This window comes from Petaurus breviceps, unplaced genomic scaffold, assembly GCF_028583685.1.
Source record: "Petaurus breviceps papuanus isolate PSGF00001 unplaced genomic scaffold, PetGlider_PUasm1.0 189, whole genome shotgun sequence".
Taxonomy (NCBI): domain Eukaryota; kingdom Metazoa; phylum Chordata; class Mammalia; order Diprotodontia; family Petauridae; genus Petaurus; species Petaurus breviceps.
In genome coordinates, this window is record NW_027185809.1 from 31,738,633 (window position 1) to 31,752,144 (window position 13,512).

Below are 13,512 nucleotides of genomic sequence, written 5' to 3' on the forward strand. Positions count from 1 at the left end.
CGTCACCTTACCCCAGTTGCCCTCCAAAAAAGCAAAAACAAAAAACAAGAGAACAAAAAAAAAAAAACCTTTGGTTGAAGTCTTTCCTGGTTCTGCCATTTACTAGATAAGTGACCTGGGCAAGTGACTTATCTTCTCTAGCAAAACCAAGTTTGTTTTCCTTCTTTGGGAGACACTAGTCTTTAGGGTTGTATCTCAAGGGTAAATGTGTATATGGACCTTTGGGGTAAAAGCAAGATTCACTCAAGTGTTAGGGGTTACCTAAGGAGACTAGGTACATTTCCCTTCCAAGGGAAGTACAGATCCCCAGGTTAGGATCTTAAAGCTGATTATTTCTATGGAACTGGAGTAAAAGTGGGACTCAATGATATGTCAGTGGGATTTTTCTTGGGAAAACTTAGCTTCATTCCCTTTCCTAGGGGAATCCAAACTATAAGGTGTGCTATTTATTTGGAGGAGTGCCTTGTACTCAATTATATGCATTGTTACTTTGAATGCTTGCACAAGACTAGGGATTCTTTTACCCAAGTCTAAGAAGACCTTAGATATAAGCTATACAAGTAATTTTCACAGATTTCCCAGAGGCAACTCTGAGCGAGAGCAAAATGAACCAGAAAAATATAACTTAGGAGGCCAACTCCAGGATTAAACTCAGTCTACATGGTAAAGGTTATTCTAATAAGGTAAAAAAAATTAACCCAAACTGTTTCTAAGCTCTTGTTTTGAAACAGCTCTTTTGCAAAGGGGGAAGAGGAAAAATTTGCCTCCATGACCAGGTTTCCATTGAGGGTAGTCAGAAGGTTGCTTTCTCCGAGAAATGAATTTGTTCAGTTTACCTTCAACCTTAGCCTTATTCCTCTGAAACGTCATTCTGTAGTGCAACAAGAAAACTAGAAGTCAGAAAACTTTGGTTGAAGTCTTTCCTGGTTCTGCCATTCACTAGATGAGTGACTTGGGCAAGTGACTTATCTTCTGTAAGCCTCAGTTTTCTCATCTACAAAAAGGAGATAATAATACCTGTTTTGTACATTAGTGTACTATTGGTGGAGCTGTGAATTGGTATAGACATTCTGAAAAGCAATTTGGAACTATGCCCCCTAAATCACTGAAGAGTATATACTCTTTGACCTAGTGATGCTACTAGTAGGCTTAAGAGAAAAAGATCCACGGGTACAAAAATATCCATGGCAGTTCTTTCTGTAGTGACAAAAAAGAGAAAATAGAGGCAGCTAGGTGGCGCAGTGAATAGAGCACCCTCCCTGGAGTCAGGAGGACCTGAGTTCAAATCTAGTCTCAGTTACTTAACAATTACTAGCCATGGGACTTTGGGAAAGTCATTTAACCCCAATTGTCCTCCTTCCCCCACTCCAAAAAAGCAAAAAAAAAAAAAAAAAAGGAAAATAAAGAAACTAAGGGGTGCCCATCAATTGGGGAATGACTGAACAAATTTTTGTATATTAATGAAAACGCATGCAACTGTGCCATAGGCAATAATGAAAGTGGTGGTTTCAGAGAAACCTGGGAAGGTTTGTATGAAGTGATACAGAGTGAAATTAGCAGAACTGAGAGAAATATCTGTATTTATATATCTATATATGTGTCTATGTATATATACATGTATACTTATATGTATTTGTGTGTCTATACATACATATATAAATATGTGTATTATATATACATATATAAATATGTATATATGAACAAAATCATTGTAAAGACAAACAACTTTGAAAGACTTAAGAACTATAACCAATGCAATGACCAACAACAATTCCAGGAAAAAAGGAAGAAGCAGGCTTCCAGATGGAGACGTGATCAACAAGAGAGGCAGAATGAGACGTGCATTTTTGGAAAAGACTAATGCCGGAGTGCATTTTGCTTGGCTATGCATATTTGTTACAAGGAATGTATTTTGTTTTTTATTTCATTTATGAGAGAAGGAGGTAGAGAAAATAGATACTTATTAAGTTTTTAAAAGTAAACAAAAAGTTTTTTTTTTTTTTTTTAGAAATCTTCTTGGGTGGCTAAGTGGCACAGTGAATAGAGCAATGGCCCTGGAGTCAGGAGGAACTGAGTTCAAATCCGGCCTCAGACACTTAACACAAAATTAGCTATGTGACTTTGGGCAAGTCACTTAACCCCAACTGCCCTACATTCCCCCCTCAAAAAAAAATAAAGATGCCTTCTTTTTATGTGAGAGTACTTTGTAACCATGAGATGTTTTCATATACATTTATACTATAATACATGTAAATTATTGCTTCCCTCTTGCCAGACAATTCACAGAGTTCTCTTCTTCTCCTCAAGTTGCCCAGTGCCCCCTCCCATATTCTCCAACTCCCCACACCCAGCCCCAGTACCTTGTACTCCATTGAGTAGCACATCGACTCCATTTTTATAGTGATTGAAGGCTGCCTCATAGTCCTCACTCACGTCTCGCTCAAGGGCCAGGTGGATCTGTTTGGCTGCATCCACCAGGTAATCACGCTTGCCTATCCCCTGAACATCAGGGCCCTCAGGAGACATGTGGTTCCGAATCTGCTCCAGATATGCTTGGGCCTGGGACAGTGCCTGCGAGCAGGACTCAGTTTCCAGGCCCCCTGAGGTGGGCTGCAGGGACACTTGACTCATGATTCCACCACATGTAGAATGCTCCTAACCTCCATTGCAGCCTAGAATGGGTACAGACAGGCATTCAGAGCCTCCCTGGTCTGGGACCCCTGTTCTCCTCTATCTCCCTGCCAAGAACCCTCCCTCCCCACCATCTTCCCCGTCTCCTATTTCAATTCCTCCTTAAATTCAGAACTGTCATTCACTAACATTTTTTTTCACAAAAGGCCCTGATCAGTGTACTCCCCATAGTTTACTAAGTATTACATAATCTTCCTATAGCCCTTGTATACAAGGGGGTGATGGGGAAGCTTCAGGGGAATAGGATGAAGGAGGGGGTCAGGCTAGGGCTTGCTGGGGAAGGCATAGTTCCAGATATAGGATCCCTGGCTGAACTGGAGCCTGATGGGCACAATGTGCTTATCAATACTTAAAGAAAGCTCAGCCATCTATACTATATAATGTCTGAGGCTTCCTAAAAGACCTCCTTGCTTTGTGGGTGATTCCTGAAATGCTTTTAATGGTAGACAGTCTTGCATTCCACAAGCAGAAAGAAGACACACAATATTTGATGCTTCTGAAATAGCAAATGGGTTTGAATTCACACTAAGTTATGACTGACTATTACAGTTTTAATAGAGGGAAAGAATAGAGACTACTGAAATCCTGAAGGTTCAGGAGGAGGAATTGTAGGAATGAAAATGAAAGCCTGGGGCTGCCTTAGACAAATTCCACAAAAATCAAATATAATGATCCCTTGAGGCATATAACGGAAAGCACAGTGGATTTTGGGTCAGAGGATTTGGGCTCAAATTGCAACTCTGACAACTTATTATCTGTGTAATAGTCACTTATGTCTCAGCATTTCTGGGCCCCAGTCTTATCACCTATTAATTGATACTATATGTATAAGTATTATATGCATACTAAATGATACTATATACTCTATTTCCAATAAATATTTGTTGAATAAATTGAATTTAAGCTTTTTCAGAAGGCTGACCCTGAATGGAGGTAGAGAGATGGGAGCTTCAGGTTGGACAAGGTGGCACAGTGGATGGGGTGCTGAATTTGAATTCAGGAAGACCTGAGTGTAATGGAAATGCAAATTTAAAGATTTTCCCTGCCCCTAGGGCCCTTTGATAGGCTTAAGAGACTCTGAAAACCTTCCTTGATTTGAAAATATGCTCTTCCCTCCTAATAGGCTGAATGTGGTCACATGGAGCCTGTGGCAGGAGGCGCGGTTTTCAGGAATGCCCACACCTTGATGCTGTGTGATTGGGCAGTGGGTCAAGAGGATGGTTACATTCTCTGACCCAGGAGAAGGCTATATAATCCCTGATGTGAGGCTTTGCTTTGGGGCTCACTCTGAGAAGTGTTCTGTGATTTGATCAGATGAGACTCTGGGAAGCCGTTGTTGAGAGCCCCTCGGCTTTGAAAAACCCAGATGTTGATTTGGTGTGGATGTAATGGTTGGACAGTTTAGAAACCTGTCTACTTGATCTGTTTCTCTGTCTTGATAATTCTGTCTGTATACTCTGAAGTTCGGGGTGCTGACCTTTTTCCCCTGAACTAGGTAAACGATATATATATTTGACTGATTAAAGTAAGCTTGTTAACCAATCTTGAGTTGCTTTCCCTTTAGCAAAGCAGATCTAAGAACCTGTGTTGGCAGCCACCCTGGGGACGTTGGGGTGCTTGCTGCTACACTGAGTTAGAATGCTGCCTCGGACACTAACCAGTTGTATGATCCTGGGCAAGTCACATAACCTTTCTCAGCCTTTGTTTCCTCCACTGTAAAACAGGAACAATCATGATGTCAGCATGACAGTGTTCTTGTAAGACTCAAATGACACAAGCTATGGAAAAAGTACTGTGCAACTCTTCAAGTACCTTATAAATGTGAGCCCTTATTATTGTTACTCATGCAGCCTCCAACATCCCTTCCAACTCTGAGTCTTGTCAGATTCTGGGAAGCCACCATCAAACCTTTAAGCCACTTCTGCTTTTCCCTGGTCTCTTAGCTAAGAGGAAGTGAGCAAGATGGAGCTGAGCCAGGCAAGGGTGAGAGAGTGGAAATCACCCACAGACTCAGGCAGCTGTGAGTTGAACCCTTAGCACTTGGGGTAGAGGGACCCCAATGACCCTAAAGCCTGGAGGAAAGGAGGACACATCCTTTACCCCAAAGCCCTGGCTGAGAGAGAAATGCAATTACTTTTGGCTGTTGAGCCTTAGCTGTTTTCTGGGAAAGAAATCCTGGCTGGACTTTGATGCACTGGGCTGCACTGCAGCCTTGCTGGGGAACCCCAGTTCTGGATCTCTGAATCAGCTGCTTCAACCATAGGCTCAAGTGACCTTAGCAGCCTTCCAAGTTCCAGTCCTCTGGATGTCCCCAGAGCTCCAATGGGCCAAGTGATTATGGGAAAGGGTGAAGGGAGATGAAAACAGGTAAAGATCTTACCAAACTAAGAGAGGCAAGCCCTCTCTGGAGAACCTGTTCGTAGCATGTAATTAGGCCTAATGATGAACGCACTGACATCCCAGCTAACATCCAATGGCCTGCAAACTCCCTGCACATCCCTGATCTGTTCCTATGAAAAAGCCAGACTCTGTATTTGGATGGAAGACGGTGATAAGCAGGGCCTATGAGGAGACTAAACTGGCAGGTCCCACCCAGCTAGCCAAGGCCTGCAGGGGGACAGTGCCTCTCCTGAAGCTCCCACTCTCCCAGGAGGTGAGATGACGAGGAGTGCCCAGGGTGAAAGCAAGGTGGCCAGGAGGCTTGGGAAGGTGTGCGGCCAAGTCAAAGTGGAGAGCACCCCCCAACCCCTCCCCGCCATGCAGAAGGAAGAAACGGGAGGCAAGCACCCTACCTGTTCAAACCATAAGCTTAGTTTTGCTCATGGAGGCTCAAGTTATCTCTGCTACTGCTTCCCCTCCAACCAGCCTGACCCGGAATCCCAACGGAGCATCTCTGCCTGGACTCTCCAGGCAGGTGTAAGCTTCTAGCTGGGGTGCAACGACTCCATGATTGGCTGCAGATGATCTCATCCTCTTTTAGTTAGAATAAAGCAGCCAATGACTAGGAAGCTGACTTTCAGCTGGCCTCTTAAAGATGCAGTGTCAGTGGGTACAGGAATGCTTGGGGGCTTGGCCACGGATAGGAATGGAGTGAGGGTCTGGAGGGGGATGGGGTGCCCCAGGGAGATCTGGGAAGGAAAGAGGGAAGGGGAGGAAAGAAGGAAGGAAATGGAGTAGGGAGAGGGAAGGGGGCAGAGAATGGAGGGAAACCGGAAGATGGGGGGAAGAGGGAGGGAGCAGAGAATGAGGGAAGGTGTGGAGGACAGGGAGAGAGAGGAGAGGAGGGAAAGAACAGGGGAAAGTAGGAGGGAGAGAGGGGCATGGGATAGGGAATGGGGGAGAGAAGGAAGAGGGGTCAGTATAGGGAAAAGCACCACATGGGGAAAGAGGAATGGGAGTGGGGAATGGGAGAGAGAGAAGGGGTCAGGGAATGAGGGGAGAGGGAAGCCGGAGAGAGCATGTGGGAGAATTGCTTCGTTAGTCTAGGATGATAGGGTCGCATTTCACAAGTGTTTTCGGTGAAATAAACCTATATATATATGTTATAATATAATATATAATAATATAAATAAAGCCTATTAAATTGCAATTGACCTGCATGCGTGTCAGGTCAGGACCAGTTCCTAAAGAATGATCTAAAACACCCCATGCTCATATGGGATTGAACATTGGAAGGGGTTGGAGAGAGATATATGCATCCTTCTCCTCCTGCGTTTTGTTTGGAGCCTGCCTCTTAAGGGATGGGACCCCCACAATGCCCACAGTTTTATATTTAGATCAGATCCTCAAGCAGAGGATCTCCTGGACCTGGCTCTTGAGATTGGGTCACATCTAGTGTTGCTATTTGTGGCCTCTCTTTAAGGGCCAGGGGAGGGGGGGCAGGGTCCCCTCCAGGTTTCCACTCCACTAACGACCTGAAACCTGCTATTAAAGTGAACCTCAGCTAGTCTTGCTTCTGAGGCAGCAGCTTGGATGGACGTAGTCTCTAAGGTTCCACAACACCAACAGGCTAACATCTGCATGCAGGCAGCCCCACCCAACTATCAGCCTTGGAGACCCAGGAAAACAATCAGGAGACTATCACTCTTCATGTGACTGAGGAAGCCTGGGCGGGTGCCCCCCCCCCCAAGCAGAACCATGATTGAAATACAGCTCATGGGAAGCCTTTCCTGATCTCTTCAGCTGTAGTCCTCCCTGCCCCTCAAATTAATACCAAATAAATATCTAATATTTATTTTGCAGGCATTTGTTAACTTCTCCAATACAATGGTCAACGGCTGTTTCCTATGCCTCATTATCCTCAGTACCTAGAATAGGGCCTGGTGCCTCACTGACCCTCAATAAATACTTGTTGACTGACTGAGAAAGAGCAGGTGGGAGGGAGATAGAAGGCAGGAGCTGACTCAGTCTTGGGTGCTATCCTGTGGTGGGTAGATGGACTGTTACAGAAAGAAGCAGAAGGCAGAGAGAAAAGAGTGGGAGGGTTTCCTATGTGAAGAGAGCTCAGTGCCTAGCACATATGTTCTCATTCATTCATTCATTCATTCTTCTCTGAGAACCAAGTGGATAAAAGAATTGCATCCCAAGATGATGTGAGTATTGGTTAAGACTAAATGTGGAAGGGGCAGCTTGGTGACACGGTACACAGAACACTGGAGTGAGGAGGACCTGAGTTCAAATAGGGCCTCAGACATTTACCAGCTATGTGACCCTGGGCAAGTCACTTAATACTGATTGCCTCCAAAACCCAAAAGTCTGAAGCTGGAGGCAGCCAGGATAACACAGGGCAGCAGATAGGAGGAATAATAGTAATGATAGCTAGCATTTATTTAGAGTCATAAGGCTTGCAAAACACTTTGCATTCATTATCTCATTTGATTCTCACAATAACCATGTGACATATATGCTATTTTAATTCTCATTTTACAGATGAGGACTTGCCCAGGGATCATATTGCTAATTTGAAGAGGGATTTTAATTCCGGGCTTCCTGACCTGCACTGTATCCACTTACCACCTAACTGCACTAGGAAGCTAGGAATGTCCAATTCTCCCCACAGAGAGAGCAGCATACAAGACTTTGTAGGCATAGTAAGTTCATGAACAGTGAGAAGGTTAAGACCCCTTGGCAACCATTCTCTAACCCTGAGTGCCCTCACATCACTGGGTCCAGCACAATGTCACCTGAACTATATGTTAGTTCAGTGGAAACCAAATTAGATCAGGAGTCAGAGGCTCAGGTTCTAGTTCTGTCCCCTTGTTTACCTGTGTGACCTTGTACAAATCAAGGGCTAAGGGAGCACTGGGAGTCAGGAGCAACCTGGGTTTGAATCCTTCTACTATCATTTACCAATGGTATGTTCCCCATATCTGTCCACTCTTTCCATCGATGTTGCCTGTTATATGTATTTCTTGGAAAGTATGCTCTTGCTTTTGGAAAACATCTTTTTGCAAATGATGCTTTGTTGCAACTTTTCTCACTAAGTCAATTCATTAAATGGGCATGTCGTGGAATTAAAGAATATCAGAGCTGGAAGGAATCTACATGCCTATTTACTCCAAACTGTACCTGAATAAGAAGCTAATCTACAACATACCCAACAAGTGGTCATCCAGCCTTGGCTTGAAGACCTCTAGGGAGGAGGAACACACTACCTTAGTAGCTGACCCAAAAATCACCCTTTTATAATTTCCACTTGTTGCTCCCAATTCTGTCATCTGAGGCCAAGAAAAAACACAACTAATTCTTCATCTATATGGCAGCCATTCTAATACCTGAAGACATCTATCATGACTCCCATAAATCTCTTCTCCAGGCTAAACAGCCCCATTTCCTTTAACTGATTCTCATAAAGCATGACTGCAAGGCCCTTCACCATCTAGTGCCCTCAGGATGTTCTCCTGGTGTCTATGTAAGCGTGTTCCATTAAGCTGAAGGTGGCCCACCTACCTCCCTCTAACTCATATGGACAGACTGGGAATGGGTGTGATTATGCTGGTAGTTCTCCCATCCAGATGAGTGGATATCAACTAAGCATGAACTGAAGAGGCCTGGGGTTTAGAGACTGGGGAACCCAGAACCCTAGAGCTATTGGGTAGTCATTAGGAAAAATAACCATTACCTTGTTAATTGTCTAAATTTCAGAGATTAGAATTGGGATATATATGAAATTCTCACCCTAATTTGGGGTAAAAATCTCTGACCAAGGGCCCCTGGAACAGGAAGAGGGCATCCCAAAAAAGACTAAGCCTGAAGGCATGAGCAAGGTGGGAAGCCTTTGCTCTAAAGAGCTTGGCACTGGGAGCAACTAGTGCAGTGGATAGAGCATTGGGCTTGGAATCAGAAAGACCCATCTTCATGAGTTCAAATCAGGCTTTAGACACTAGCTGTGTGACCTTGGGCAAGTCACTTAACCTTGTTTGCCTCAGTCTCCTCATCTATAAAATGAACAGAAGGAAATGGCAAACCACTTTCAGGGTCTTTGCCAAGAAAATCCAAATGGGGTCATGAAGAGTCAGACATGACAGCTGGCATCTGGGGCTGAGGATGTCCAACTAAGAGATCTGAAACTTCAGTAATGAAGACTTTGAGGGACCAAGACAGAAGAAGTTGAAGAGATGATTTTTCCTAAAAGAAAATGGCAATTCCCACTCTTATCTTGAAGAAGACACAAGGATTTCAGCTAATCCCGAAGCTGGAAGGAGTGGAGCAATTTATAGGGAAGCATTGGGTGAAGACTAGGTGTCCAGGAGGTCATCATTCAGAGGAAACCACTCTCACAGAGTGGACTTTGGCGGATACCATGTCTCCAGCAAAGGGGCTTCAGGCAGGGACTCCCAGACAGAAGGAGCAGACGCAGTGGAAGCAATGACATCTCTAGAAGTGACTAGAAGACACATGAATAGGGCCAACTGCAGTATCCAAGAAATTAGTTACCCTCCCAATGCACGTGCCCTGGCCACATGTATTTCCTACACATCTGCTTCTCCACATATGTTCCCTATATCTTTCCACTCTTTCCATTGATGTTGTTTATTGTACATATTTGTTGGAGAGTGTGTCCCAGCTTTTGGGGGAAACAGCTATTTCACAAACTCTAATTTGCTGAAACTTCTCTCATTAAACCCATCCATTAAATGGTTTTATAGGCGGCTAGGTGGTAGAGCAGATAGAGCACTAGGCCTGGTCAGGAGCAACTGAGTTCAAATCCCCCTCAGACACTTCAACACTATGTGACCCAAGTCATGTATTGCCTGTCCTCAAACTGGGGATAATAACACCCATCCCTTTGGGTTGTTGTGAGGATTAAAGGAGTTAATATTTGTAAATATCCTGGTATGTAGAGGAACTTAATGAATGGATTTTTCCCCCCTTCTCCCTTTGTTTTCAATTAATTATGTCCTCTGGATGAGTACTCCAATGGTTTGGGAGCATCCACACCCAAAGGTACATTGGTCCTGGGGTAGCCTTTCTCTGGGGAAATGTAGCAGCAAGCACCCCAAGCGTCCTCAGGGTTTGCCGCCCATACAGGTTCTTGGATCTGCTTTGATAAAGGAAAGCAACTCAAAATGGGTTAACAAGCTTACTTTAATCAGTCAGACATATATCGTTTACCTTGTTCAGGGGAAAAAGGTCAGCACCCCGAACTTCAAAGCATACAGGCAGAATTATCAAGACAGAAACAGATCAAGTAGACAGATTTCCAAACTGTCCAACCACTACATCCATACCCAGTCAACATCTGGGTTTCCACATCTGGGTTTTTCAAAGCCAGGGGACTCTCAACAACGGCTTCCCAGAATTCAGATCAAATCACAGAACACTTCTCAAAGTGAGTCCCAAAACAAAGCTACACATCAGGGCTTATATAGCCTTCTCCTGGCTCAGAGAATGTAACAACCTTATTGATCCACTGGCCAATCAAAAAGTATCTACTGAAAAACAAGCCTTCCTCCCCAGGCTCCAGGTGCACTTTAGCCTAGGGGCAGGGAAGATCTTCCAAATTTGCATTCCCATTACAGGAAACTACATCATTGTCCTTCCTGAGCTGTGGTGCTTGGTGGTGAATGTAATACTCTGGAAGTCTGGCCAGTAGACATCCACTCCCTTACTCCTGAATGCTACACTTCTCTTTATTAATCATATTAATAGCAATTACGTAGCACCTTACATACATTTTTCTCATTTGATCTTCACAACAACCCTAGAAGATTGTTGCTATTCAGTTATTTCAGTCGTGTCCAACTCTTCATGACCCCATTTGGGGTCTTCTTGGTAAAGATACTGGAGTGGTTTGCCATTTTCCATTTCCATTTCCATTTCCAGCTCATTTTACAGATAAGGAAACCGAGGGAAACAGAGTTAAGTGACTTGTCCAGGGTCAAATAGCTAGCAAGTGTCTGAGGCTGAATTTGAATTCAGGAAGATGAGTCTTTCTGACTCCAGGCCCAGTGCCTACCTAATTGTCCTTGGAAGGTAGGTGCTATTATTATCTCCAGTTTTACAAGTAAGGAAATTGAGGCAGCTAAGTAAGTATCTGAGGCAGGGTTCCAACTCAGGTTTTTCATACTCTAAGTCCAATAGTCTATGCATGTATTAGTTAAGAGTTTATTAGCTAGTATTTTCATATGATGTCATAAATGTAGACACTTATTAAACTTAAAATCCACTGAAATTCCCATGTTGTTTTCTGATATACTGTTATTTAGTTATGCCATCTGGTTGCAGTGGCTAAGAGTGCTGGGCTTAGAATCAGGAAGATCTGAATCGGAATCCTATGTCTGACACTTAATAGTCTTATGTAATTGTGATAATCTAATAACCCGCCTTTCAAGGAATTTGTGAGGATCAAATGAGATAGCATATGTACAACCCTTGACAAACCTTAAAGCACTATATCAATGCTGGCTATTCTTATTGTTATTAATTATTAATTACTTCTTATTAATGACATATTTGTGAGGTTGAGATTTCAAATCATTTTGCAAGTGTAAAACTTTTTTCTTTTTTAATCATCATCAAATTCTATTTGATTTGATTTGGTCTAACATTCTAACCTGTCAAGATTTTTGAATTCTTGGTTAATATCTGATGTGTCGATTAGCCCTCCCAGGTGTGGGTCATCTGCAACTATGATGAATGACACCATCTATGTCTTTATTCAAGTCATTGATAAAAAGGTTAAGCACCGCAGACACCTAGGGCAATTCTTCTTTCTGAGTCTGTTTCCTCATTTTTAAAATGGGAATAATAATAATACTGATAGTACTGATTACACAGGGTTGTTGGGGTGATCCAGTAAGATAATGAAGCTGTAAATCTTAAAACACTTTATTGTTATTACAAATCACTTTTCCTTCTGGTTCTTGGGTTTCCTCATCTGTCAAATGGGAGTAATATAAGACCTTCTCTGTTTTCTGTATAGGGTTGTTGTGAGGACCAAATGTGATCATCTGTGTAAAAAGCACTTTGAAAAGTCTAAAGTACTGTCTGAGTCAAAGGCATTGTTATTATCATCACTTTTAGGAAGTACAACCTGTCTGCAGGAGACGGTGGGTACACAATGCCTGGCTATAGCCATCATTGAAAGTCTGCCCAAAGCTGTCAGCATAACAGCTCATGTTACTGTGATACCTTCACAGAGGCACATGGGTGGTCTGAGCAGATGGTGTGTGTGTGGGAGAGAGGGAAGGAGGAAGGAGAGGGAAGGTGGAGAAAGAGGGAGGGAAAGGAAAGGAAGAGGGAAGGAGAGAGTGGGGGAGAGTGGGAAGGGGGAGGGAGAGGGAAGGTGGAGAATCAGGGACAGAGAGGGAAGGGGGAAGGAGAGAGAAGGTAGAGAAAAAGAGAGGGAAAAGGAAGAGAAAGAAAGAGTTGGGAGTAGAAAGTGGGAGAGGGAAATGAAAGGTTGAGAAAGAAGGGGGGAAAGGAAAAGAAAAGGGAAGGAGATAGGGGCAGAGTGGGAAGGAGGAGGGAGAGGATAAAGTAAATAAAGAGACAGAGAACTCCACCCTCCTCTGAACTTGACTATGGATTGTTGTGGAAGGTGTTGTGCTGAGACTGTGAGTCACTTAAGGAGGAATCCTCCATCCTTGCCACTGGTAGAGTCTTGCTGAATAGGATTTGGGGCATATAGGTAGCCCAGTGAATAGAGCACATAGCTTAGAGGTAGGAAGACCTTAAGACCTGAATTCGAATGTGGCCCCAGACACTTGCTAGCTGTGTTACCCTGGGCAAGTCTGTTTGCCTCAGTTTCCTTATCTGTAAAATGGGGATGATAAGAGCACCTACCTTGCAGGTAGGAGGATCAAATAAGATAATTGTGAAGCATTAACACAGTGCCTGGCACATGATAAGTGCTATAGAAATGTTAGTTGTTTTTAGGGTTAAGGCTCTTTTCCAATACAACATCAGCAGAGTCTCTGAGAGGAATAGTAAGTGAAGAAGAGTTAAGATGCATCTTCTCTCTACCTGTTTCCATGGTAACTGAACAGCTTCCATAGACCAAGAACACGCCAATCTTTGGAAGACACCCTGGCCAGTCTCCTAGGTAGAGGCCTGATCAGAATATGGGGCCTATTTGTCTATGAGACAGATGTTTGGGGAAGGGAGAGTACTCTGGGATTACCTCAGAAAGTTCCCTTTCTCCTAAGATGTGCAGACTGCCATCTACTATTGACATCAAGAGGCCTGTCCCATCCTGTATGGGTCTTTGGCTTCCCTAAGAGTGTGAAGTTCATCCTTTCTTCCTTCTCTAACATCTTTCTCTCTGTAGTCTCTCTAGGGTCCTGAATAGCCACTCCCCTCCCCTCTCCTCTCCTCCCC

The 13,512-nt window shown here is 43.7% G+C and overlaps 1 protein-coding gene across 1 annotated transcript in view; it reads right to left on the minus strand.

The window, feature by feature from the left end:
- RPS6KL1 (ribosomal protein S6 kinase like 1) overlaps positions 1-5,637 on the minus strand; it is a 38,086-nt gene extending 32,449 nt beyond the window's left edge. Inside the window, exons 1-2 of the mRNA XM_069092236.1 lie at positions 5,484-5,637; positions 2,361-2,672 (exon numbers count right to left, since the gene is read on the minus strand). Coding sequence (XP_068948337.1) covers positions 2,361-2,631 — 271 coding nt within the window. The 5' untranslated portion in view covers positions 2,632-2,672; positions 5,484-5,637. The remainder of the gene's footprint in view (positions 1-2,360; positions 2,673-5,483) is intronic.
- Positions 5,638-13,512: the final 7,875 nt, after the last annotated feature.